We start from the raw sequence: 27,277 nt of genomic DNA on the forward strand, positions 1-27,277 counted from the left end.
TCAGGGTGGGTCGTAGCTCATCAGTTAGTCTCTGACGTGCCCCGGAGTGTGCTCACTGAAGTATTTCCTGACACACCAAGCTGACAGTTGCGTTAGCTACCACAGCACCCTATCACAGTGTGGGTTTGGTTTACACTCTCTCCATTAATCAGGGCGGGGCAGGGAGGACATCTGGAAGCCTCTGGTTATGAGCATCCACTCTAGAAGATAGTTCTGCCTTACTTTCCTTTCTAATGTCAACCTCTCAACCACACTATCCTGAAGAGATGGCTGTGTAGCTCAGGGAACCAATCACAGTTCCCTTAGCTGTAAGAGTAACCTTATCTTGACCAATCAGAACTTGTAATTTCAAAAACTGCCCTTGGAACTTCTGGGTCTCATCTCCGACTGAGAAAGTTTTCGGAGAGGATGAAGAGCAGAGGTGAGAAACACCAGACTTCCTGGTTTCAGAAATCTCCAAAGCACAGCCGCACTGTCGTGAGATGTTCAGCAAATGCTGCCCTGCATCTGCCTCTTTAGAGCTAAACTCTGCCACAGCCAATGGAAGAAGGTACCACCAAAAGGACATGGTGGGCAAGAGGAGATGATTCAAAGATATGTCGTCACTTGGTGACCTTACACAGTGTGATGACAACAGAGGGAGGGGTCCAGACGGTGGCGTCAATGCAGGCACCAGGCAAAGAGCTGCAGATAAGAAGTGCCTCCTGGGAAATTTGGCCGAAACCTTGAAAAATTTGGTATTTCAAGTCCTTTATTATAATTCTGGAATGCCATGTATAGTTTACTTAATGTCTATGTACCTGGGGCCATTATGCCTCCATTCACATTGGTTTGCCACTTATTTCTTAAACATTTCAAGTCTCATGTCCCTGCTCAGTGAGAACCTGGCTAAATGTCAGCAGATCAGAAAATACTGTTTACTTCTGACTTTATTGTGTGAAAGGCACCAGTGACTGTCCCAGTTTCCAGATCCAAACCCTAAAGTCTCCCTCAGGCCTCTCTCTCCCTCTATCTGCTGACTCCTCTCCAGGTCATGGCCACCCAAATCCAACTCAGTCTTCCCCCTCCTTCTCTGCTACAGCCCCCACCTTGCCCGAACCACCCCTGGGCTCACACAGCCCCTGAAACACCCCTCAGTGTGTATTTCTCTTCTCTGGTGTCACCGACCCATGAGAACAATCTTTCTGTATGAGGTCCCAACTTTCCTCTTTGTAACATAAGCTCCAAGGCCTTCCTTTGCATTTTGAACAAAAATCCAATATATATGTATGCCTATATAAACATACATACATATGTGCATACAATAACAACTAATAAAAAAGAGGGCATGAATTTGAAGAAGAGTAGGGAGGAGCATATGAGACGGTTTGGGGAGAAAGAAGAAGTGTAATTACAATCTGAAATATTTTAAATAAGTGAATTAGTTCTAAAGAATAACAAAGGTATTCTCTCATAATATTGTCATTTAGATATATTTTTACCGATTGTAAGGCCAGTTTTGTTCCTATAATGGCACAAAAAAATTGTTTGTACTAATGACTGTCAAGTCAATGAAAGTTTTTTTTTTAAATCTTAAAAAGTTATCAGAGCAAATCAATAATCTAAGATGTAGATGTTTAGACAGGCACTCTCAGACAATATTTGAAGTCACATAATGTGTGTGTCTATGTGTGTGCATGCACGTGTGTGCATGTATGTGAGTGTGTATGGTGTAGGGATGTGTGTGTGTGCAGGTGCATATCCCTGTGCATGTGGAGGTCAGAGGCTGACATGTCTTCCTCTGCTGCTCTCCACATTATAGTCTGGAACAGGGAGGGTCTCTCACTGAATCAGGACCTTGGCACTTCAGTTCGTCTTGCTGGTCAGCGAGCCCCAGGGATCTACTGTTCCCATTTCTCTAGCAGAGGGGACAGACATACTGTCATGCCTGGCTGGGGAATCTGAAATCAGCAAACACTTTACTCACTGGGCCATCTCTCCAGTCCCCAGCCTCTATTCTTAACAGTTTTTATGACAACGTGACACAAGTTAAGTCATTTTGAAAGAGGGGACCTCAACTAAGAAAAACACCCCCACAAGACTGGCCCGTGGGCAAGCCCGCGGTGCATTTTTTTGATTGGGAATTGATGCGAGGAGTCCCAGCTCACTGTGGGATGTGACACCCGCAGGCTGGTGGTCCTGGGTGCTGTGAGCAAGCCATCAAAAGCAAGCCAATAAGCAGCATTCTCCCATGGGCTCTTCCTCAGTTCCTCCCTGCCTTGAGTCCCAGCCCTGGCTTCCCTGGATGATAGACTATAAGAAATAAGGTGAAATAAACCCTGTCCTCCCCAGGTTGATTTTGGTCATGGTTTTTTATCACAACAATAGAAACTCTACCTAAGACGACCTCTCAAAGTAATTACTGGGGCTAGTGAGATGGCTCAGTGGGTAAAGACGCTTGCTGTCCAGGCTTGATGATGTGAGTTCAATCCCAAGTCCTACACGGGGCTGAGGGAGAGAACTGACTCCTGAAGATGTTCTCTGACCATGCGCATACGAGTCCATGTGCTAGCACATGTGTGCGTGTGAACACATATACACACGTGAAATAAATAAAAATAAAAATTTCAAGTAATTCTTTTTGGTGTATGTGTGGCGTTGAGAGTATGCTGGAATTATTAGAAATAATGTAGAATATGGCCTCGATTTAGAAATTTAGCCTCAGTAAGAAATGCTACACCAATGCCCTCTAGTGACCGGAGAGAGGAGTGAAAACGAGGAAATCCATGAAATAAGTAAGGGTCCATAGGATGCGGAAAACACCCAGTGTTTCCGGCCCCGCACTCTTTCCCAGGGGAAGAGGAAAGTGATGAATGCTGTTCTGAGAACTGGGACACTCCCAGTCATCTGCAGACAGGTCATGAGGTGGGTGCACCACACCGTCTGTAAGGCAGGCCAGGGAATGTGAACATGATCGCTGGCATCCCGAGAACACACTGGAGAAAGCAAGGCTGAGCAGGCTGAGCATCCCTAACACACACACACACACACACACACACACACACACACACACACACAAAAAATTCCAAATGGTCCAAAAGCTGAAACATTTTGAGAGTCAACACCATCCCTCAAGTGGAAAAATCCATACTTTACCTTGGTTGCGATGGTCTGAGCCCAAAATAGAGACCTAAAAATACTGTACAACATCACCTTCAGGCTGTGTGCATAAAGCAGCTATGAAATGGAAATGCATTTTGTGTTTAGAATTGGGCCACATCTCCAAGGTATTTCCTTATGCATAGAAATGTGGAATGTGGAACACTTCTGGCCCCCAGCATTAGGGTAAGGAATACTCAACCTGGAGATATGAACTGCCTCAAGTCCAAGTGTGTTTTCAGACTCGGGTTAAGCTGCTTCCCAGCATGGCTTCCCAGAGGCACTCACACCCAGAGCGGCACCAAGTGACGCAGTACCTGCAAGTGCCCAGTAGGCGGTGCCCACGCATTCATTGAGCAAGACAAAGGCCACCAGGGACATTCCTCCATTCATCATGCCCACCAAGAAGCGAGTGGCTGCAAAAAATTCATAGGAGGGGGAAAATCCATTTGCGATAGCAAATAAGATGTCAAGAGCAAAACCTGGGAAGAGAGAAACAATATTCAATGACCCAGAAGCAAAGCAGCATTTGAAAAAAAAATAAATAAATTCTATTCATCAGTTTGTAAAACAAACCTTTGCAAACATAAATGTCCTCAGCTATGTTGTTCATTCCCCCCTAACAATTTGCCCTGAAAGCTATGAAGAAAAGCCAAGGCTTGCTTTCTTTGTTTTACAGTTTCTGTCGGTCACCCACCCTTTTCGGTTATTCATAATAATGCTAGGAGAGGAAAATCCTCACTCATACTCTGCCTGTCAAGACCGCTATGCCAAAGCCTACAGATCGCACGTGAAATAAACCGACACAGGGAGAGGCAGGGAAAGGAAGGGGAGCTGCGGCAATCTTCCACTGCTCTCTTTAGAAGCAGGACAGTGCTTAGATTTGGGGGTTGTAGAAAGCACTGTCAAAAAAATGTATTTTAACAGAAATAAGCTCGTTCCGGAAAACCACTTGGCCAGAGCCTTGGCTGGCTGCATTGTGGCCTCTCGCCAGTGTATTAACAGAAGCTCTGTCCACCTGCAGACTCAGAGAACTTGAAGGAAACCTTATTATTTCCTAAGAGTATCAGGGAAACGAACCCTCTTATTCAGTGTAAGGGCGTGGTGAAAGGTTACCTGTGAGATAAACCTTTTTCCTCCCGAAGCGATCGGAAAGCTGACCAAAGGAGATGACACCAACAAACACACCACTGAAGAAAAAGGAGCTGGCCGCACTGACTTTGTAAGATCGGCTGGCAATTAAAAACCACTAGAAGAAAAAAAAAACACGAGGGGTCCATTTAGGTCACAGAGAACAATATATACACAGAACTAAATAAGCCTAGTATCCAACACAGATTCGGACACTGGAACTCCACCGCGTCCGTCACCATTAGCCAAGATCTGGTACAATATTCACCATAGACAACATCCAAGGAGACAGCTTCAGAAACACTGGGAACCACTGATGCTAGGGCATACTTCCAAAATATTCTTCATATTCTCCTAACAGAACTAAACACAGCACTCAGGTGCTAATTACCCGTGTGACTGCTGACTGTGGCCTTATCCCAAGTCCTCCTTGGCAGTGTCCAGAGAGGAGAAGCCTTGTTCTATTTCCATTTTTCTGATGCCTAGACATCACATGGCACATATGAAGCAGTCAACGAATAAATCTTTTGTTTAGCAGATTAGTATATTTAAAAATCCTTGAACACATTCCTCAAAATATTAAAATGGGAGAGGGAGGTGGAGAGATGACCCAAAAGGTTTAGAGCACTTAGTTACTCTTGCAGAGGACAGAGGCTTGCTTCCCAGGGCCTACATGGTGGCTGACAACTGTCTGTAGCTCTGGTTCCAGGGAATCCAATGCTGTCTTCTGTTTCTGAGGGCTCTGCACAGACATACATGCAGGCAAAACATTTGGGCACAGAAAAATAACACAAATTTAGATCCTGCCATTCTCTTCTGGGTGAGTATTCATGAGCAGCGTATTCTAAATTCAGGTTCTCTGCCAACACCCAGGGTAACATATCATCTTTCCAATAATCAAAGTGAAAGTAACCTGTGTCCATCAACAGATTGATAGACAAGTAGAATGACATACTCATGTAAATAAAATATTACTCAACCTTTAAAACTAATGATTGGGGTTACAGCCTGGATGAACTTCAGACATTATAGAAACAAGCCAGGCTAGAAGGAATAAATGTTCCATGACTTTAGTCATCTGAGGTATATCTGCAAGAGTGAGCTTCCCAGAGAAGAACAGTGGTTCCAGGGGTTAGGGGAGAAGGGGCAAGGGGGTCACTGTTTAACGAGAACAGACTTTCCATGTAGAATGATGAAAACATTCTGGAGACAGATCACAGTGATGGTTGCAGAATAATGTGCATATATTAAGGCCACAGAATTGCACACTTAAACACTAAAATGGCAACCTTTGTGCCATGCATCTTTAGCACGATGAAAACGTCCCAGAGGGCTAAGATCTACTTCAGCACAAGGCAGCCTCACTCTGCTCAGCACCATTTTCTGACATCCTAGCCAGTGACGGCCACCAGTGAAGGGAGGCAAAGCACGCCCCAGAGGTGAACCCTCAGAGGACACAAAGGTGTGCCTTTTCTCTTCCTAGCCCCCTTGCGGAGCCACCTAAGAGCCCTTCTCACTGAGAAGGCTCAAGGTGGCACTTTTCTGGGTGCCTGTCTGTGTTTTTTATTTTACCCCTTCCCCAGGCTTTGACGACTCACTGGGGCCTCAGAAGCACACCCAATCTCTCTCCTTGCTCTGTATATCCTATAAGCCTGGGTTGATGAAGGTCTCGATAAGTCGGTTCTAAGGATCATGACAGACAGGGCTATAATACATGCTAGGATTTCATAGATGAGAGAAGAAGAGAGCTCTGGCATTTGAAGAAGAATTTTGTTTTGCGGAAAGTTAATTCGTTTTGGATACACTGGTAGTTCTGCAGACGGATGTTTAATGCGGGAGGAATAACTAGGGTGACATATTTTGAAATGGGAAAAATAAGACGTTAGCTACCATGTTGACCTAGAGAAGCCAGCTCAGTATCCATCCCAGGGACAGCCCTGCTCCTGTGACAGACGAAACAGGGCCAAATGGAATGGCTCTTAAGTGCAATTAACCTCTTAATTCAAACACTTGCTATATTCATCCTGCTCTACATGCTCATGCTTGCACGCTTTTAAAAACTGGCTTGGACGTTTAGTCTTCATTTCCCTGTGCTTTAGGATTCCAGTCTGTTTCCAGGAGACTCAGGTAGACAGGGAGTCAGGTCTGTCAGTCAGGAGGAAATGACGAGCCCATTGACTGTACTTACAGATTTCTCATAGCCACTAAGAAGGCTACAGTGCCATCCCTCAGCAACTGAATAGCTGTCAGCTTGGACAAGGATTTGAGGAAGAAATGGCCCAAGGGATTGGCTAACCAGCAAATTCCAAATTCTGCTTCTCGGGCTGCCAGTTCCAAGTGTCAAAGGAATTTCTACTAATTTTTCTCCGAGTCAGTGCTGGTTAGGCTAAGGCACCTTCCCATTTCTCCGGGAACACATTCAAGAACGAGCATAAAGGCGGAAAAGCAGATTTTTGCAAAGCTAACTCGAGAATGGCTAGCTAGAGTCTGGGGTCTCTCCCGAGCAGAGCTCCATGAATTCAGCGCTGAGGCACGGGGGAGTGAGTGTTTAGGAACATCAGCGGACAGGAAGTTTCCCACAGCCCTACCCTGACTCTGTTTTACATTTTTTGTTTTCAACTCCTCTAAAACATCAGTTAATTCTTATTACTTAGCTATCGTGTGATTAGAATGGTTTTACTTTGTCCAAACTCATCTAAGATGCAGTAAGACATGATCCTTGTATCTTAACACACTGCATGGAGTGGCTTGGGTGCATGGAGTGGCTTGGAAGACCATCAGTTGCTAGCTCATTCTTTTACTCTGTGGTTGTTACTTAGTACCAAGGTAATATCCAAGCCAGGAAATCACCAGGACAGAAGAAATTAAGCTATAACAATCAAAGTATAATTGTGACTCTGACATTCTCCAGAAACATTTTCATGAATCTTCAGATTTTAAAAATCAAAATGTTAAGTCACTCAAGTTCTTATTGGCTAGAGATTACTAAAGTAGTGATTCTCCTATTATTTTTTTTTTTGTTAATTGAAGGCCAAATTCTAAAGCAGTTCGATTGAATATCCTTTTTACACTAATTCATTTCAAAATGAAAAAAAAAATCACTTGTAAATCAAAATGCAAAATCCCACTTTCTCTCCATGTGTATTAGTAGGAAAGGAAGACTATAAAGACAAATATTTTTAGCCTCTCATGTGTACCTGACTAAGCCAACAGACATCTACTTTTATAGATATGTCTTCTCTAATCACTAAATAGGCCCTATGAGTATTTATTATATTCTATTTAAAAATGAACTGGAAGGGCCTAGTGGTAAAAAGAGACATCATCGTTCACTCTACAGAAAACGGGTCAGGCACAATTCAGGGCAGAAACAAGAGCAGGTGCCCCCACTATAAAAGCTAAAAGGAATATAAATATGGCGAGCGCAGGTGCGGGCCCAGCACAGGTGCTCAGCAGAGCCTTCCAGCTCTTTAAAGGGGAGGAAGGTGGGAGAGCAGAGGTGATGCGAATGAAGGCAGACTGACTCTTGGCCGGCTATCAGTGACATATTTGGGAGAGGATTTTGTTCAGACTTCATTCTTACTTGTTTAAAGGCTGAGATTAAATGGGTGTCCCAGTACGGGACTGAAGTACGGAATCATGGAGGACAAACCTGCCCTGGCTGCGACACAGAGTGTGGGATGGAGATGGCAAGCGGGCAGTGGGAAGGCTTGTCCAAGGCTGCGAGTGAGCCCAGGCTGACCTGGGCAGAATGGGGGCCTCTAGAAGAGAGCAGGCTCAAGCTAGGCATGGACACCTGGTGTCCAGAGAGGCTGTGTTATCTTGGGATAGGAATTCCTGATGCCTGCTGGAGCGGATTACGCCAACCAAACGTGGAAGAAAGCTTAGTGGTGAGTTTTAAAGGGGGCCATAGATGTGTCTTCAACATGTCCTCAATCCATCAAGCCTTCATCTTTATGGAGATGTCAAGTTGAAGCAAAGATTTCTTTGACACGGCAGAAATATGGTCATCTGGAAGAAAAAAACTATGCACTTCCCTAAAATGGACTCCGTGCTAAGGCATAATTCGAAAAGCAAAGTTAGCAGCCAAGTAATGAGAAATACAGACATCAAAGAGCTGTCAAAAGGCAGGCTGCGCGGCTTACAGCTAGATAATTATCCAACCGACTTCTACACATCATTCTCCTCCTGAACCCACAGCCTCCCTTCGCACAGACTCGACAATATACGGGGGAAAGACTTGCTATTTTTAGCCCTCAGCATTTGTTCTACTCGGGAAACATGCGGGAAAAGAAGCCATCGGAAGGAAAGTAGGGTTACGCAGATCCTGTAACTCAGAGCAGCGGTCTCCACCTCCCTAGGGCCGTGACCCTTGAATACAGTTCTTCGCGTTGTGGTGACCCCCAACCATAAAATTATTTTAATTGCTACTTCGTAACTGTAATTTTGCTACTGTTATGAATCATGATGCAAATATTTATGTTTCCTGATGATGGTCTTAGATGACCCCGGTAAAAGGGTCAGTTGACCTCAAAGGGGTTGTGACCTACAGGCTGAGAACCAATGACTTAGAGGAAAAGTATAAGGTATTGCTGGAAAGGAAGAGAGAGAAAGGCAGTAGATGCTCTGTGCCCTCTGCTTAGAAAACAGAAGACTGACAGGGGGGCAAAGATGACAGTGCTTTGGAGTTACATTCCGTAGCAGTTTTTACTGTAAGTTTTCATATTCGGCTAGGATTATGCCCCAGGGTGTGCCTCAGTCTGTGGTGTGTATGTCTTAAATGCAGATGCCCAGTGCAGTTTCTGGTTTGAAGCTGGGTTTGTGACACTGACTTGCAGTCTGTGTGCCATACTCAGGTCTCCACATGACACCAACCCCAGATGCCCGCTTTTCCTTCCACATTGCGTATTGCTGGGCCGCCCCGTGCTCCCGGAGCGCCCCATGCTTCCGGACCGCCCCACGCTCCCAGATGACCCCAGAGCAAGGACACGGCAGCGCATGCCCCTCCAGCAAGCATACTCCTAGCGATCTGGGGGGAGCAGAAGGACCTCTCTGCTAGCTTTGAGAACTTCAGTGTGGGCAGCCTGACTCTCAGCCAGTCAGGAAAGTCACAGGTCTATCTGCTTAGTGTTCCCCTTGTAGCCTACACGGCCTATTCTCTTCTACTTATCCTCTTAGTTTATGGTGACATTTCATGGAAGTAGTTGAAACACATGACCTCAACACAGGAGCCGTATGTGGTAAGTAAAAGCTGGCCTGGCTCTCTCTTGCTCTCCTTGTTTAGGCCAGGGCAGGTGATGACCCTATCACCCACATATGAGTGATGCATGACCTGCCTTGCAGGAGCCCAGGTGAGAGCATGGCCACCCGGAGGGAAGCAAACATTTCCATTTCTGCCAGAAAGCCTGACTCCTGTCGGGAACTAACCATTCTTTGTACACAGGAAGGCCCCGGCCTCCGTCTCCCCACAGAGCCAGCTTCCTCCCGCTGCACTTCATCCTCTGTAACAATGTCCACATCCCAGCTTGGTCTGACACTCCCCGGTGGAGCTGGCCCTCTCTCCTGCCTGCTATATCGTCCCATGCTTTCCTCTGCATGATGCAGTGGGCCATGTGTTCCCTGGTCTCTCCCAAATGACACTGAGCTTCCTGAGGGCACATTTGTAACCCGCGTGCTAATCTTATAGCGCCTGCCGGCGCTAATTAACACTCACTGAATTATGTATGCAGCGAGTGAGCATCTTCACAAACAGTAGATTCTTGTTTCTGGCTGACCTTGAACCGGCAGTGCTCCTCCTGCCTCTGCTCCCCGACTGCTGGGATTCCAACCTGTGCTACCAGGCCTCACACCGACAGCACTGTGGTATCATTACGTCAAGCCTTACGCTAGGGTTTATGAGTACCTAGAGACTACCTGACTATCTTTACTTCAGAGCCTCTGAGTGGCATTCTCATCAAACGAAGTATGGGAGACATTTGGAATTAAAGGGGCTATCCTTTCAATACCCAATCTGACATCTAAAGAACACTGTGTTTTAATTTAGCTCGCGAAAGCCTGTTTATTAGTGAACAAGGATTTCTACTAAGAACAATGGCCATGAGCATGCAGCGAGCAATGCCTCCAGCCGGCCTGAGAGCCATGCCACCCCTCAGCCGATGGAGCCATGGCTCTCTGGTGGATTGTGCTGGGACCCAGTATATTTCACAAGTACCTCTTCAGCATTCCAAGAAATGGGGGCAGAGCGGTGGCTGTTCAGCCCACCAGGTCAAAACGCAAAGGAAGACAAAGGTAGCTATGTCCCTGGTTGCTATGGCAGGCCACCTAAACAAGGGTAAACAAGACTGGCCTATGCCCACTGATCCAGCTCCCTGCGGCTTGAAGTCACACTTGGGGAAAAACCAAACTAAAGCGACCACTTCTGCAGGCCAGACTCCTATCTTGTGGGTATCTCAAGACTGCACGGCTGGAGCCAACAGCAGCTCCCTAAAACGCCCGAAGAACGACCTTGAGGGCTCTCCAGGACCTTGAGCGGGTACTGGTAACAAGTCCACACAAACATCCTTACCGACCCCTTTGCCCTTGTCTTCTCCATAATAAAAAAAAAAAAAAAAACAGAAAATCACAAATGGCTTTGTGCAGGGAGCCTCCCTCCGGGAGCCAATCAGGCAGTGAGCGCTCCCGCGACTGAAGAGTACTTGGACAGGGCATTTCCAGAGCGGTTTCATGGTGATTAACTAACTCGCTTCATTTCCATGTAGTTGTCACTCTGAATTACCGCTTAATGGGTGAAGTGTGCAGGCGATAACAATCAGTAGCACAGGCGTAAGGAAGCAAGACATTAAAAAAAAATTAGCCCCGGCAGCAATTAATTGCAGCGAATTTTTCAAATAGTTTTAATACTCCGTCTTTTGACCCCAGGGTCCTGCTTGAGGAAAAATATATTAATCTCAAGATAATAGTCAGTCAACTTCAGCTCTTCAATATCCACAATGATATTAAAGATTCCAACCTTGCGCTTTTTGGTTGCAAACATTAATTAAGCATGATAATTGTGTGTCTCCATGATATTTGGTGTTTTCTGTAGGACTCAGAGCTCAGGGAATAATTTGAATACGGCAGACAGAAATCTGCCACAGAAATCCACCCCAATGGCTATTAGCTCATTTGAGAATAGTCACGACTCCTGGATTAGAGAATTTTTAAAAAATTAAATACTGTGTTAATCACATAACCCTTTATTCACCCTTCACAAGCCCCCCATAAAACAGTTCCTTCAAAATCAAGTGCAATAAAATGTTGGTAGAAGCTATAACCTGTGGGTTTGAACACATTATCCTAGACTGTAGAGCTCTAGAAACACTAGCTTGGTCTCTCTCTACACAGGCAAATGAAAGTTCTTATTTATTTTATTTTATTTTATTTGTGTTTATTTAGTGGGGGGGGGACATGTATGCCACACGGCATTTGTCAAAGTCAGAGGTCAGTTGGCAGGAGTTGGTTTTCTCATTCTAGCCTGTGGGTTCAGGTCTCAAACTCGGGCCATCAAGCTAAGCAACAAGTGCCTTTACCCTCTGAGTCATTATCATACTGGCCCAAGACCTTGCTTTTAAACTTTGATTTTTTTAGACTAAAGAACTTCACCAAGAGCCATGTCTCGGACTATGCATATGCCACAGACTGTTGCAATACTGCCAAAATGAAGACTGTGGAAACAATTGAAACGTGGAGGGGGAACCAAAAATGAATCAGTGCTAAGAAGTGGAGTGGGGGTTGGCTTGGAGCTGCGTTTCAGCTGCAATTAAGATGAACCCAACGTGATGCACAGACCTGTGAATGGCCAGCGTGCCATCCGCCTGTGCTCCCAGCCATGCCCACCAAGCATTAATCTCTGTTGCCAGTTCTCGACTGAATGGTGCTTTGCGGAACAACAGGGAGGCTGGAAGCCACCTCTACCGACCAATTCAATCAACCCAGACAGACCTCGGAGGTGCCAGGCAGGAGCAGCCTGACAGCTCACGTGTGACTCACGCAGTCTGGATGAGGAGACAGCGTGCATATGGCAGACGCAGAGTAAGTCTTTGGGAAAAACAAATAATTCCATGCTGAGAATGTAAGGCAGAAGAGGCCTGTTATGTCTTCCCGAATCTCCCCCAAGAAGAGAAGAGTTTAAAAATAGAACCTAGGGCTTCCCATATGACAGGCAAGCGTGTTACTACTGAGCTCCATTCCCGGCTCTGTCAGTTTGAAATTATTCGCAGGTAGGTAGAAAAAATATTTGGCTGTGGTTACCAGTCGAAAAGAACCTAAGCCATGTGCACCCAGTCTGGATGCAGACTGAATGTTCTTTCTTGGAAACGGAATGAAGAACACAGGCTCCTCAGCACACATCTATTTAAATATCAACACTATCCTTAGGATTCAAGCTTGACCTCAGTCTTGGTGTCTCTATCTGCCAAATGGAGAGAATGGCCCACCTCATAAAATTACTCTGAGTAAATAAGACAAACCTATAAAATGTCACAATGCCTGCTCTATAGTAAACAATCAATGATGCTACTTGTCTTTTTAAGAGGCTAGTGGTGGGGTGGCAACCAGTTGCTACTGGGCCATGGAGATACAAAGATCAAAGCAGGATTTCTTAAGGCTACCCTCAGCAGACTACTCTCAACTGCTTCATCTCTGGTGTCTATGCTGACCAGAGTCTCTTGGTCAGCAGTGGACCCCCAGAGCAGGGATTCCTGCACATACTCGGGGAGCCATCTATACTTTATCTTGTGTGGTCAAGGTGTCTTGTGTCTACATACAGCATGGGACTGAAACACAAGTTCTGGGAGGCACAGCTAGGCCACTTGTAGAGCTCTTGCTTTGCAGTAAGAGAGACACAAGTTTTTAATTTACCTTTAAAAGGACTCTACAGTCAAGAGAGGCTTCTTCGGAACTTATCCCCATGTCGTCTGGCTAGTGTGGCGGCCTACTGGTGGCCTGCTTACCTCGGAGGCGATGGAGGTGAAGCTGTTGCTGAAATGTACATGCTTATGGATCTCACTGCCGTTGGCGGTCAGGAGCCAGTCCCCAAAGGCCTGTTCTTTGCTAGCCGACTGATTGCTGTGGCTCTGGTTGGGCAGAAGCTCGGCCATGTCCCAGTGATACGATGGTGTAGCTCCAATCAGTGCAATGAGGATGGCTTCTGTGGCCACATAGAGCTGAAAGTAAACACAGAGAATCCAATGCTGCAGACGTGGGCATCTGCATGAAAAACCTGGGAAGCCTGCAAACCTTGATAGATACAGTGACTGGGTTAGGGATGTAGCTTAGTTGGTAGAGCGCTTGCCTACTGCTGCATAAACCATGCCTGGTACATCACTTCTGTATTCCAGTACTTAGGAGGTGGAAGCAGAAGGATCCAAAGTCCAAGTTCATCCCCAGTTACACAGTGAGTTCAAGAAAGCTTAAAATACACGATACCCTAACTTAGACAGGCAGAGAAGAGAAGGAAGAAGACAGAGAAAGAGGGGGAAAGGGCTGGAGAGATGGCTCAGCAGTTAAGAGTGCTAGGTCTTCTTCCAGAGGGCCCAGATATCATTCCCAGCTCCCACAGGGCAGTTCAGAAACATCCACAACCCCAGTTCCAGGGAATCCTATGCCCCTCTCTGACTTCCACAGGCACAAGACATGCATGTAGTATACAAAAATACATGCAGGCAAAACATGCACACACATAAAGTGAAAATAAGTAACTAAAGAAGATGAGGAGGGAGGGAAAGAAGAAGAGAGGAGGAAGAGAGAGAGGAGGAGGAAAGAGGGGTGTCTTGCTTCTGCATTTTGTTTTGTGTTAGCTAGAAATGGGCTACATAAGAAGCCAGTAAGAAACGCATGAAGAAGCAGCATCCCATGCTATGAGAGGGCCATCAGCAGTCCACTGGGGAGCACTTTGTGTTTCTTCAGTCAGTTCTCCTTCCACGTCTGGGATATGTCTGATGCTGCAGGCTCTGTGTGATACTGTAAACACTGGCAGCAAAGCCCACATCACTGGCTCTGGTTTAAAAGACTGTATTCCAGTTATTTCCTTCTCGGAACAGTGTTTGCAGCTCAAATAATCACTTACCTGGAGCTCTTGGCTTTGGACTCATAACCTAAAGAGGACATTGTTTTAAAATGCAACGTGCAACTCATAACACGTAGAAGGATTCAGAATCTCAGGCATATTCAGATTACAGCTTGTAGCTGTACAATATTGGTTTAATCTAACAATAACTGTCCACTAACAGAAGAAATAAAGCCGCAATTCATTTAAGAAATATTTATTGAATACATAAGCCATCTGCCGATTGCTGTAGATCTGGGGACTTCTCGTAGTTGGGTTTATGGGGTGTTGAGGCCACTCTTTACCTTACTGATATGGATATCTGTGTTAGCTCTCACTGTTAGATGATTATTTCAGATTTTAAAATTCACTAAGAAAATACATAATTAGTGTGGAAATTACGACAATATTATTTTAAGAAAATAAGATTCTCCAAACCTGGGTAGTAGTGGTGCACACCTTTAATCCCAGCATTTGAAAGGCAGAGACAGACAGATCTCCCTGAGTTAGAGGCCAACATGATCTACAGAGTGAGTTCCAGGATAGAGCCCAAAGCTACAGAGAAACCCTGCCTCGAAAAACCAAAAAAAAAAAAAAAGAAAAAGAAAGAAAGAAGGAGAAAAAGAAAAAAAACAAAAGATCCCTGATAACTTTGAACTTGGCCTAAAATACTGCTAAACAGAGTGTCTAAAAAAATACAAAGTATGTGATTCCTATCAGTGTATCAGTGTACGGCCATGAGCCGACTCACTGTAAGAGCTACCGAGGCACATGAGGACAGTCAGTCTGTCAGAAGATTCCTGTTCAGTTCACAAAGAACTCTACTGGGGGCTCTTTGCACACTGTTCATCAGGGGCATGTTCTGTTCAGTAGACAAGCAGAAGCCCACAGTGGGGTCATTTATCAGTGGTAGGCAATGGAATTAGTCCAGAAGAGAAAAGGAGTCATGACATTCTGTGCATTTCTTAGAAGCTAATGCAAAACTAGGGTTATGACTCTTCCCCTCTTGGTAAGGCTGAGGGGACATAAAGCAGTCCCAAACTATTCTGAGTGGATGGACTGTGGACGTTTTGGGAGAAGAGCAAAGCTACCATGGATCCACACACTGTGAGATTACTATAAGGTGCAAAGGAAAATATGTTCCTAGGCGTCCGTGCTCTCTGGACCTTGTTTGCATACTATTAAGGACATTTTAGAAGAGGAGGCAATCAGCTTATAAAAATAAAAACCTTAATAATCACAAGAACAAATAGATTACACATCTAGCAGTAGCTATAATCACGGAGCCGCTTTCATCCATTTAGTGACTGCCCCTCTGATTACAATCTGCTGAGATCTAATTGATGGGTATACAGAAATGAAAAACACGGGCCGAGGGAACACAGGAGATGACTCAAAGCGCAGCCTTTCATCAGGCAAAACAAACCTGCCACATTCCCGCTCTACTGTGCCCCCTCTATGGCTCTGCATTCCGCTCCTCTCCCTGGAGGCAATGTTAAAATGCTTCCCATCCTCTGAAAGTCAGCCTCATCGACTGGTTTCCTCACCAACTCGGCTTCCTCTCCAGTGGCCCAGAAGCTGTGCTCCTGCACATTTGTTCTGTCGGATTCACCTTTTGGCCTCCAAAGTCAATAATCCAGGGTCCCCATATTTAACAGGAGGATGCATACGTGACCAAGAAGGACACCAGCATGTGCTTTTATAATGCTGGCTGTGTTCCATTCCTAGGATAGGTCTCTGCTGAATATATACTAACGTATAATGTTCTTGTCTGGATTGTTCTAGGATAAGCAATATTCTAGAGAAAAGAGAAAATGCTCTAAAGGGATCTCTCATCTGAGGTGTGCCTCACTATGAAGGTCACTGTTCAGGGGATATACTACAATTTGGGGAAAGCGGTTCAAAATGAAGGGGTGCCATTATATTGCTTTATTTATAGGGAACGATGGAAACCAGCTAATCAGCATGTCTGAAGCAGTGTGACCCCCCCACCTCATTCCTAGCTGTCTGTAAGCAGAATAAGCTTTATTAACTATCTTTCTCATCCCCTCCCTCTGCCCTCCTCCAACCTCTCACAATGTCGTCTTGGCCCCTTCTATGAACAAGCATGTGTGTGCATGCATACATGCAGACATATATGTTCAAGGTCTTTAATACATGGGTTTATCATCTTATGTTAACAGAGAGGCTAAACTACGCAGCTCTTCTACGCAGTGCCAGCCAATGGTCATGCTTGGTTTTGTTACTCACCAGGAAGACACAGCAGGCAGGTAGCAGCCATGCTGCGTGATAGACAATATACAAGAGCACCATGAGATTAGGTCAGCGAGGTGGAGCTCCAAACCCATAGCTATATTAATGTTGGTCTTCCATACTGCGGTACCTCCTGGGGTTACATGGTCATAGGAAGTCAAAGGTGACATAAGCAGCCCTGGGCTATATCACCCACATGGAACATAGGAGTACCTTTCCTTGGTTTGCCATTTTTGACTGTGACACTTCCCCATAGTTCACACATCCAACTCTGCCCCCCACCAGGGAACAAAAGCCATCTCTCGTTCTTTACTATCACTCGGCCACTACCATGTGCACACTCACCCCCATTTTTGACTAATGAAATCACACCTATCAGCGAAGGTGCTTTAGGGCCGCAGTAAAGAAACCGCCATCTATTCTCCTTCCGCGTGGGACAAACAACATCTCACACAAATCATTATCTCCTCCTGCTCCAGCTCTGGGGAAGAACAAGTGCCACAGATGGCTGGATTCCTCCCTTCCTGCCCCTCGCCCCAGTGTAATTACAACTACAAAAATGACTCAAGGGCATTGAAAATTTAAGTGTCTCAAAGTGAAGGTTTCTAAAGTAATTTTGTAGCAACACCATTATGGGCTTTCATAATATTTCCCAGGAAACCATCCCAACCCTAGACTGTGAAGTCATGGTTATGTCTGGCATTTACTTTGTGAGTTGGAACAAGAGACGGGGCAATTAAAAACCATTCAAGGGTTCCTCTAGCCACAAAACCAAGATGAGAACGGCTTCACCTAACTTTAGGGGCAGATCCTTTTCAGGGGAGCAGAAAGGACAAAAATCAAAGTTGATTCCATTGCTGGCATTTTATGCACGTAGGACTCCGCTGTTTAACTGGTCAGCCAGAAGCACTGTGTGGATAAGCCCCTACTCGTGAAAGCAAGACCACATGCCCGGCGTCTGGAGCAGAGAGCATTATTAGCTATTGACTGAGGGACTTGCTGAGGGGATGTATTTGAGAGGTTTAAAGTGTGGGATGCACACATCCTAAATCACCGGTGCCTCTCCTCTCTCCTCTCATCCATCTAGACCGCATCACCAGCTCAGATTCCCGAAACTCCTCAACAAACTCCTCTGGTCAGATCAATGGGTGCAGGATTATCTTCCTGCGACCACTTGCTAACTATCTCACACAGAAGAGGTCTGCACTGGCCTACTCACTCGCAGGCGTGACTTACCATGAGCTGTGAGGGCACACAGGTCTTAACCTGAGCCTGAGGCTTAGCCACAGTCACGCTCTCTAAACTTCATGACTTCTTGAAGGACAACTGGATCTTAACGGTATGCCTTTGCCCATGCACTCCTATCTAATCAGCCTCTCCGCAGGGTGCAAGGGGATGCTTCTCTTCTGAACAGTAAGTAGTACAGTACTATGCCAACAGTGTGACCCAGGACTTCCCAGACTTTAATCAGCAGAGACTGCCTGGTCAGGGCGAAGACAAACTGTCTCTTACCAGATCTAAGAATAGACTCTGTGTCACTTGGTTATTTGTTTGTTTTAATGGAGTGTATGTGTGCATGCGTCTTTGTGAATGTATGCCACGTGGTGCGTGAGTGTGAGTGAGTGCGTGTGTGTGTGTGTGTGTGTGTGTGTGTGTGTGTAGGTGTCAGTGAAGACCAGAAGAGGTAGTTGTGAGCTGTCTCATATGGGTGCTGAGGAGCAAACTCAGGTCCAGAACTTGCAGGGACGCCACATGACACTGAGTTTGGAAGAAACTGAGTTTATTCTAGGATATTTTCAAGGATTGCTAAGAAGTGTGCCTTTTGCTTACCCTCCTCTGACTGGACTATTGCTTGTGCCAAGAGTTCCTTCCCCTAAGCTTTAACTAACTCCCCAGCAGCCTCCCTGTACCTCACCCAGAGTGACATACACAACTTTTCCCTGGAAGAACAGCAAGGGCTCCTAATTTTTGAGTCGCCGCTCTGGCTCCAATCCAATACGCACTGTAGCACAGGTATGCGGTATTCTCCACTTCTGCAATGGTGTTTTCCCATCTAAAATGACCTTCAAATTTCTCTCTAAACCTAAGCTTCGTCTTTCTGGAGGCTGCAGCAAAGCTCAGTCTCCTCCTTTACTGTCAATAGCTCGGTGCATCACTTACTGGGGAATTGGTGTTCTGCATGACCATGTGTATAGATAAGAGTTAACGCTAACTTTTTAAAGACCTGTAAAGAAAGTAACATTTGCCGGGCAGTGGTGGCGCATGCCTTTAATCCCAGCACTCGGGAGGCAGAGGCAGAGGCAGGCAGATCTCTGTGAGTTTGAGGCCAACCTGGTCTACAAGAGCTAGTTCCAGGACAGGCTCCAAACCTACAGAGAAACTCTGTCTTGAAAAACCAGAGACAGAGAGAGAGAGAGAGAGAGAGAGAGAGAGAGAGAGAGAGAGAATATTCATACATTCATGCCGATCTGTATCCCTCTAAACACCCTGTGTACCACTGTTAGAACAGCATACATATGTATGTTCAAACTAATTCCCTACAGAATGGTATGGCAGAAAGGTAATCAAACCCATTGATCTGGGCCAGGCATGATGGCACACAACTTTTATCACAACACTTGTTGTGGCAGAGGCTGAAGAATCTCTGTGAGTTTGAGGTCAGCCAAGGCTATACATACTGAGACCTTGTCTGAAAAATAAGCATAAAAACAAACAAATAGATTAAAACGATAAAAAAAATTCAACAAAACTGGTTCCGGCATTTCGTTTTTTAATCCTACTACTTACTAAGATTCTGGGGGAAATTCTCTTATCGGTAACTATTTCTCTCTTTCAAGTTAAATGAGGGTGGTCAGGGAAAGTGTATGCCATAGTGTGTAAGGACTGGACTGCTGCAGGGTGAGGTAAAGCTTGGGGGAAGGAATCCTTGGCAAAAGCACTAGGCCAATCAGAGGAGGGAGAGCTAAGAGAACACTGTTTAGCTTCCAGGGAAACATCCTACAGCTAACTCAAGTTTCTTCCAGACTCTGTTGTGTGATGTCCCAGCAAGTGCCCTAGGTCTGTTTTCTATGTGCTATATTTGTAAGTTTCTTCTAATAAATACAATTTCTACAATTTTATCCCATTTGTATTTATTTTGAGGTGAGAGTGTGAGTATGGAGGTCAGAGGACAAATTTTAAGACGATTTGGTTCTCTTCTTCTACCGTGTGGGTCCAGGGAATCCAACTCGGGGCTTCAGGCTTAGTACTAGGCACCTTACCTGGCTGAACTAACTTACCAGCCCTCAATTCAAATTTGTTTGCAAGCAAATAAACATAAAAGTACAATTTGTTGTTAATACAGCTGTCATTTGACAGATGGAACTCCCAAAGATACCTACAGCATCACTAAGTCAAGTGCTGTCTAGGATGTTCTTGTCTAGGATGACCGCAAAGAGATATTACAAGCAAGATCAAGGGAGAGGTGTGGATGTGAAGGGCAGCTATTTTTGGTTTTGTGCTGAATTGGGGTGGGTGCTTTTGTGTTTCACGTTCACTGCCTTACATTAGCTGGTTCAAGTCGACCAGCACAGCAGCTGGGCCTGCAAGCACTCCTTCATCCGGATCTGCTTTACCTGCTCTGATTTTTGGCCAGGCAAATGTTTAAGTCTATGATCAGAGTCATCTTTTTCATTGAAGGCAAGCAGTGGGGATGGCACAGACTCCAGTCGGTCCTGACAGGCTTCTGACCATCTCCTCCATTCCCTACAGCCTGCCCTGCCAAGTCTGAGCCCCAACACCACACACACCAGCTCCTATAACAATGCATGGTCAGATCCCATCAGGGCTGTCATTCCTTAGTTAATACATAATTTCACACCTCAGGTGTTATTTGTCCTGCCTTACACACTAAACTACAACACAATCTTAAACAAATATGAAAAAATATTAGTATTATTCAACCTGAAATTAAGTACATGGGTGTTTGTAAATTACTCTCTACGTTATTTGAAGTGCTTTAAAATTATTTTAAAATATTTAAACAGAATGAATAACAAATACAGTGAAATAAAGGAGTGTTATTAGGTGATGTTTTCTCCCTGTTTGAGAAGAAGAGTGCCCATCATACAGGCAAGAGGTAAAGTCCAGAACAAAGAAGGGCCCAGCACCACAGGGTGTGGTTCTGAACTGAAAACGAGAAACCGATAAGCAGACTAAGGTATGGTCCTATAACAAGGATCGTATGCTGCAGTTGTTAAAATAGGAAACTGTTGATTTGTGACTATTGCAACAGGTTCCCAACTTCAGCACAGCCGATGCCATGTGGAAAGCACCATTCTGACCTTAGAACCCATCAGCAGGCCCCCACACCTGCCAAAACAGGAACAAAGACCAAATCCACCAAAGACCTAGTCCGTAGTTTCAGGACCCAGTAAAGTCCCTAAGTGTATCTACCTTGCCTTTGGGCTTCTTGCTAACTGTTCTTGGTAACCAAAGTGTGTCAGCTAGGATGTGATGGTTTGTGCATAAAGGGAAAAGGACACTGAGGCTTGGGGCGTCATGATTTGGGCAAATCCACTGTGCAGCTGCTGGCTGGCAATATAGACTTTCTATTGGGTTTTAAGGGTGTCAGTGTGTGTTCTCTGGTGGCTTTACCTCTCAAAACTAGCAAGGCGTCTAAACATTGCCAACAGACAAAACTTGGTGGTAATATACATTTCTGCAAAAGAAGGGCTATAGGCATATTTACTTAATAAAAATTCTGAAGGGATATACACCAAACTGTGACCCTGGTAGGCCCTTTGAAGAACTGTTTCGTTTTTCTTTCTTTTCTCTACAACCTCTCTTTTTTTCCCCTACTTGTGTCCTTTTCAGTTTGATTACCTACTGGTCATAAAATAGCTTCCAACTGTCGTGAGGACACAATCTAGTGTTCTAAAAACCTCACGGTCTACGAATTATGCCAATTACTACTACTACTTCCAACTGGAATCCACAGGGATAGCTATAAATGCTTCTTTAATTAATTTGTTTGGCTCTATACTGGACTCATAGTCATGTTGATCAGATAGAGTATTGACTGCTAAAGACTAGGGAAATACCTCCAAATCTGCAAAGCGAACTTTTGTGGACAGCCACCTCCAAAGGCAGGGTGTGGACTGAGGGTCATTTGCATAAGCTCACTCAACCTTGCTGCAGCAGAGATAGCATGCCAGGGCCAGAGTTCTTTCTACTCCAGTCACATCACCTGCTTTCCCATTCGTAATGACTTCTTTTGTGCTTCCTTGGAAGGTGACACCTGCTCTGTCAGGGCGCTGTCAAAGAGCTGTGGGTGGCCTTGCCAAGCATGCTCCTGAGATCTAAATGCTGTGGAAGCCTCAGACTAGAAGCTTTCCAAACCACACTCCACTTCTGAAATATCCCAGACCCTAAGAAGCCCGCTATACTGCCTGGAGCCTCTTGTATATCTACTGCCTCCCCAAGAGGAAGGTATCTAAAGGACTTGCAACTTTATCTGTGCTATACACGTGGGCAGGCCAAGGCAACCATTGTTCCCGAGAATGTAACTGAGGCAAGTATGGCTCACGGCCCCCCACTTAAAGTGGTATAAACAAATGGCCAAAAGTCCCCAGGTCATCATGACCTTCAGGAGGCCTGTAATGGCTATCCTTGGTTGTCAACTTGACTACATCTGGTATTAATTAAAACCCATGTGGCTGGGTACATTGGTGAGGGATATTTTTTCTTAAGTCATTTGAAGTGGAAAGAGCCTCTTTTAATCTAGATCTTTTGAACCTGGAAGATCCACCTTTAGTCTGGGCCACACCTTCCGTTGGCAGCCTATAGAAAGGACTCAGAAGGAGGAAGTTTTTGCTTTTCACCTGTTTGCTCTTGCTTTTGCTGGCAAGTCCATTCCTTTACTGGCTTTAGATCCTATTTCTCTGAGCTTCTGAAGACCAGCTGAGACATCTAGCCTCAGCAACCGAACAACTACTACATTCTTGGACCTTTGTTGGCCATTGTTGGACCAACTGGATCACAGCCTGTACGCCATTCTAATAAATCATATATATATATATATATGATCATAGATAGATAGATATCATAGATAGATATATAGATATAGATATATCACATATATATATATCATAGATAGAAAGATAGATATTCATTCTATAAGTTCTGTTCCACTACAGAACCCAGACTAATACAAGGCTCAATCAAGTTCTAAGTTCAGAAGCAACATAAAACTTATCCCAATTCACAGAGAACCCCGGTGATGAGTCATTATGTTTCGGAGTCACCATTAGAAAGCTCTTGCTAGGTACAAATAGGTTTTCTATTTCTATTTCTATAGCTGAGCCCCTAGATATGAACAGATTCTCTTCATGGCTGAAGCCCTGTGTTGCTGCAGACTGGGCTTAGACTATGGTTCACTAAGGGTTTTATTGATGCTTATGGTATGCCCCTTATCTCTTGTTTATAACAGGACTTCAGAAGAACCAGTTATCTCAACGGAAGGAAGGGACATGGTGACAGAGACAGCCCACACCTACAAGATAATCACCCACTGCCAGTAACACTCTGAAACCTGGCAAATAATGACTATATGTCAATCATGGGTTAGTGAGCTATCAAGGCTTGGAACTCTTCCTTAACAAACTACAATGAACTAGGTCCATCATTAATGCGTGTATGGGAGGACTGGGGTGGGCTGGAGATCAGCAGGAAAACCCTGGAATAGAAAGCACAAGGCTCTGGGGTTGGATCTCCAGCTGGCAGTTGGGGAGTAAAATGTACAGAAAAGTTAACAGATCCCGGCCCAGAATGCTGTCTTTTCAGTACCACACTCAAGAAAATTTTGTTCTAAGTGGGAGGACACCTGGCTAAGCAAATGAGAACACTAGCATAGGAAGCAGAGGGTGGATAGAGGTGGTTCAAAGGGATTGCCCAGAGAGGGAATATATACTTGGAATTCCTGGTTAATGGACTATTGTCAAAGAAACCATTCTACAAAGATCAGACATCACAGTTACAAGTCTATTTCTCTGTATTAACTAATTTTTAGTCTGCTCAGAGAAGGCTTTCCATTTATCATCGCTGGAACCATTTTCTCTGGCTGGTGGTGAAATCGACTGAATTTCTGGAGTTACAATGGGAAAAGAGAATGAGTAAGTCAGCTTTTACCTCGCTGCCTCCCTTCCTGCATCAGCATCACTGAAACACTGAAGCAACTTGTAGGCTCTGCTTAGATCCGTGTCCAGCCAGCACTTCCCTTGGAACAACACCATCACACCTTAAGTACTGGCTTAGCTATCAGCCTTCCTCAACATGCCCCACTTCATGCCAGGAATGCAAGACTCCTGGGCAGGGAGCTTCACCTTCCAGCCCTGGCGCTAAGGATCAAATCCAGAATCTTGCACATGCTAGGGCTTTACCACTGACCTGCATCCCAGGGACTAAGTAGCTCATGCTGGCCTTCAATATGCCTAAAAGGAGAGGCATCCTCCTGTCTCAGTTTCCACAGTGTTGGGATGACAAGAGAGAACCTCTAAGGCCCCCTAGAATCAAGTTTTAGGCTGAGGAGTGCAATTGGGTTCTGAGAATTCTATACAATATGTAGATGGTATTATTTCCCTATAGCACCAGACCAAAGCTGGCCTCAGCGCTGAATAACCCAGTAGAACTTTAAACCACAGAGAAATGAATCCCGTGCATAAGTCCCCTCGAGCTCAGAGAGGGCCTCCAGATCCGACCTTTTGTGGATCTGCACCGTCTGTCTTAGACTGCAAGGTGATAGATAGAACCATGGTTTAGGGTACCGATCCCCTTTCATTTTTGCAACAGATCGCAGGTAATGGTTTTCGTCCCTTCACTAGCTCAGGCGCTTATATGTCAGTGCTCGGGGTGACAGGCTGGGAGAGCTCAGTGGCTGGCCCGCCAGTGCGGGGCGCCCGACCCCTCCCGCTCCGCTCTCACGCGGTACCTGGAGCCCCAGCCAGGAGCGCCCGGTGGGCCGGTGGGCCGTGGGGAGCCGGGGACTCACCTGCAGCAGCACGGCCAGCAGGAAGCACAAGTACATCTGGTAGAGGCCCATCTCGCCCACCGCCTGGAACGCCTCCTCCACCTCCATGGCCGGCTGGCGGCTGAGGACCGGGCCGCCACTGCGCCTGAGGACCTGGATCAGAGGGGGCCGAGAACCGGGACGGGCGGGGAGGGAGGGAGGGAAGGAGGAAAGGGGGGAGGACCCAGCCAGGCCGGAGGGAGGACCTGGCCGGGCGGGGAGGAAGAGAGGGAGGATCGGGCCAGGCAGGAGGGAGGGAGCACCGGGCCGACCGGGGCCCAGGCGGGAACCGAGGACCGGGCCGACCGGAGTGGAGGACCCGGCGGGGTTCAGGTCCAGGCCCAAGGCCCTCGCTCGCTGCTCCCGACCGATCACGTCCAGTCCTGGGGCGCCCCGGAGATGCTCGGCTGGTCTCTCGGGCGCGGCCTCCCCGCTTCCTGTCAGAAGTGACAGGAATTTTTGGGGCGAGCGGTTGGCTGGCGCGCGGAAGGGAAAGAGGAAGTGGGTGCGGCGCGGGCGGCCACGGGGATTCAAGGGAGGGGCCGGGAACTCCACGCCGCGTCCCGCGGGGTTCGCCCCTTCGCACGAAGCAGAGGAAGGCCACGGACAAGGGACAGACAGGGCAGGTGGTCACGGTAGCCAAGGTCTGTCAGTGGAGTTTGGATGGGGAGGTGTGAGGACAGATTACCAAAGTTTGTCCCCTCATGCCCCTACTCCTAATCCTGTTTTGTTTTTAGCAATTGCTTACTATTCAAAGCAGCTAAACAAGCCGTTCTCAACCTGTGGGTCAGGACCCTTCAAGGGCTGAAAGACCCTTCCTTATACAAGGATCACATATCAGATATTTGCATTACAGTTTATAGCAGTGGCAGCGACATAATTGTATGGTTGAGGTCACCATAACACAAGGAACTATATTAAAGGGTCACAGCATTCGGAAGGTTGAGAACCATTGATCAAAACCATAACTCAACTTGCCTGTTGATGTTATAAAATACTGTGACAGATGCAACCAAGGGAAGAAAGTTTATTTGGCTCACATTTCTGGTTACAGTCTATTATTGCGGGGAAGTCAAGGCACCAAGAACTTTAGCAGCTAGTAATAGGAAGACAGAGTCTTCCTATTTAGTCTTTGCAGGCCTGAAACTTGATATGTAGACCAGACTGGCCTACCTCTGCCTCCTGAGTGCTGGGATTAAAGACATATACCACTGCTGCAGGCCTTTTAGTAGGAAAATAAATCTCTATTTACTGTGAAGTATATAGTCAAACTTATTTCTTCTATCCCATTCTGTGTTTCTTCTTAACTTTCTTGACCATCGGTTGGATTATTATATTTATTTTAAGACAAGGTCTCACTATGTAGCCCTGGCTGGCCTAGAACTCACTTTGTAGACCAGGATGAACTTCAACTCAGAAATGCACCTGTTTCTGCCTCCTGAGTGCTGGGATTATATCTACTTTTGTGATCAGTCTTCCTTTTGCTACTCTGGGAGCTATGGATCACATCACTATTAATGTTTTGGAAGTTACAGCTATATTTTTAACACCTACATAACCATGCACTTTTCCACAATGTTTATATCTATACCTTCTATATAGATAGAACCTGTATATTCTCTTTGCAAAGTGACTAAAAACCTATACAAGGTTTCAGGAATCTGTGTCTGAGAAGACTCTGGAGAACATAATCATGTCAGGTTCCGGAAGTGTTTGATAAATACTGTCAGCTTGACAAGTTTTAAAATTACCTAGGAGACAACCTTCTGGATATGTCTGTGAGGTTATTTTTAGGAAGACTTAACAGAAGTGAATGTTTAGCGAATGTGGGCTCCATCTCAGGATGAAGGAAAACAGAGAGCATAATGTACTAGTCTTGGTTTCTCTGCTCTTGAATCTCTAACCCAATGACTCAAGGTTCATGTGAAGGGTTTGGGTTAGAAAAAACAGGAATTTTGGTCACTAATTATCCTTAACATAGAAATAATAAGGCAAAAACAACTGTTTTTTTTTTTTCATTGTAATGATGGTGTATTACTTAACAGGCCTAGCCCACACTCTTTTAATAACAAACTGGGAATTGATGGGCCGGCTTACAGATTTTGTGTGTGTGGAGAGAGGAGAATGATTACACTTAACAGGAAAGATGATCTGTGATTGTGTTGCCCTGTGGGATATTAATTCACTCGGTGTCTAATCTAGCAACAGCACTCTGACATTCATGCTTTGTGTGCAAGCGTTCATTCAAAGGCTGCGGGGCCATCTTTGTCTCCCTCCAGTTCCCTCATCTGTGCTCAAGTTACGTGAAATCTTAACAAGGCTTCATTCCATTCTGGACCAAGAGACGTGTTTCTCTGTGTAGCAGGGTCTGTCCTGGCACTCGCTCTGTACCAGGCTAGCCTCAAACTCAGAGATCCATAAACAATGTGTATTTAACTTTAAACCTTTTTCTTTGACATCATGAAATGTTTAAGTGAGAAAAAAATAAAATTAACATTATATATGACATATAGTTAAATTAATATATTTTTATGTAGAAGGTGGACTCTTGCATCCTATACCCAAATACTGAAACATTTTAAATTGACACACACACACACACACACACACACACACACACACACACA

At 45.5% G+C, this 27,277-nt stretch overlaps 1 protein-coding gene across 4 annotated transcripts in view; it reads right to left on the bottom strand.

Moving 5' to 3' along the window:
- Slc22a15 (solute carrier family 22 member 15) overlaps positions 1 to 24,774 on the bottom strand; it is a 50,059-nt gene extending 25,285 nt beyond the window's left edge. For all 4 annotated transcript variants that reach the window (XR_007594508.1, XR_007594507.1, XM_050157534.1 and 1 more), the window contains exons 1-4: positions 24,633 to 24,774; positions 13,260 to 13,472; positions 4,255 to 4,387; positions 3,456 to 3,620 (exon numbers count right to left, since the gene is read on the bottom strand). Coding sequence is in view for 2 of the 4 variants with exons in the window: in XM_050157534.1 (XP_050013491.1) it covers positions 3,456 to 3,620; positions 4,255 to 4,387; positions 13,260 to 13,472; positions 24,633 to 24,719 (598 nt within the window). In the remaining 2 variants the exon portion in view is untranslated. The remainder of the gene's footprint in view (positions 1 to 3,455; positions 3,621 to 4,254; positions 4,388 to 13,259; positions 13,473 to 24,632) is intronic.
- Positions 24,775 to 27,277: the final 2,503 nt, after the last annotated feature.

This window comes from Alexandromys fortis, unplaced genomic scaffold (genome assembly GCF_014885135.2).
Source record: "Alexandromys fortis isolate MF-2015 unplaced genomic scaffold, M_Fortis_MF-2015_v1.1 scaffold_78, whole genome shotgun sequence".
NCBI classification, from domain to species: domain Eukaryota; kingdom Metazoa; phylum Chordata; class Mammalia; order Rodentia; family Cricetidae; genus Alexandromys; species Alexandromys fortis.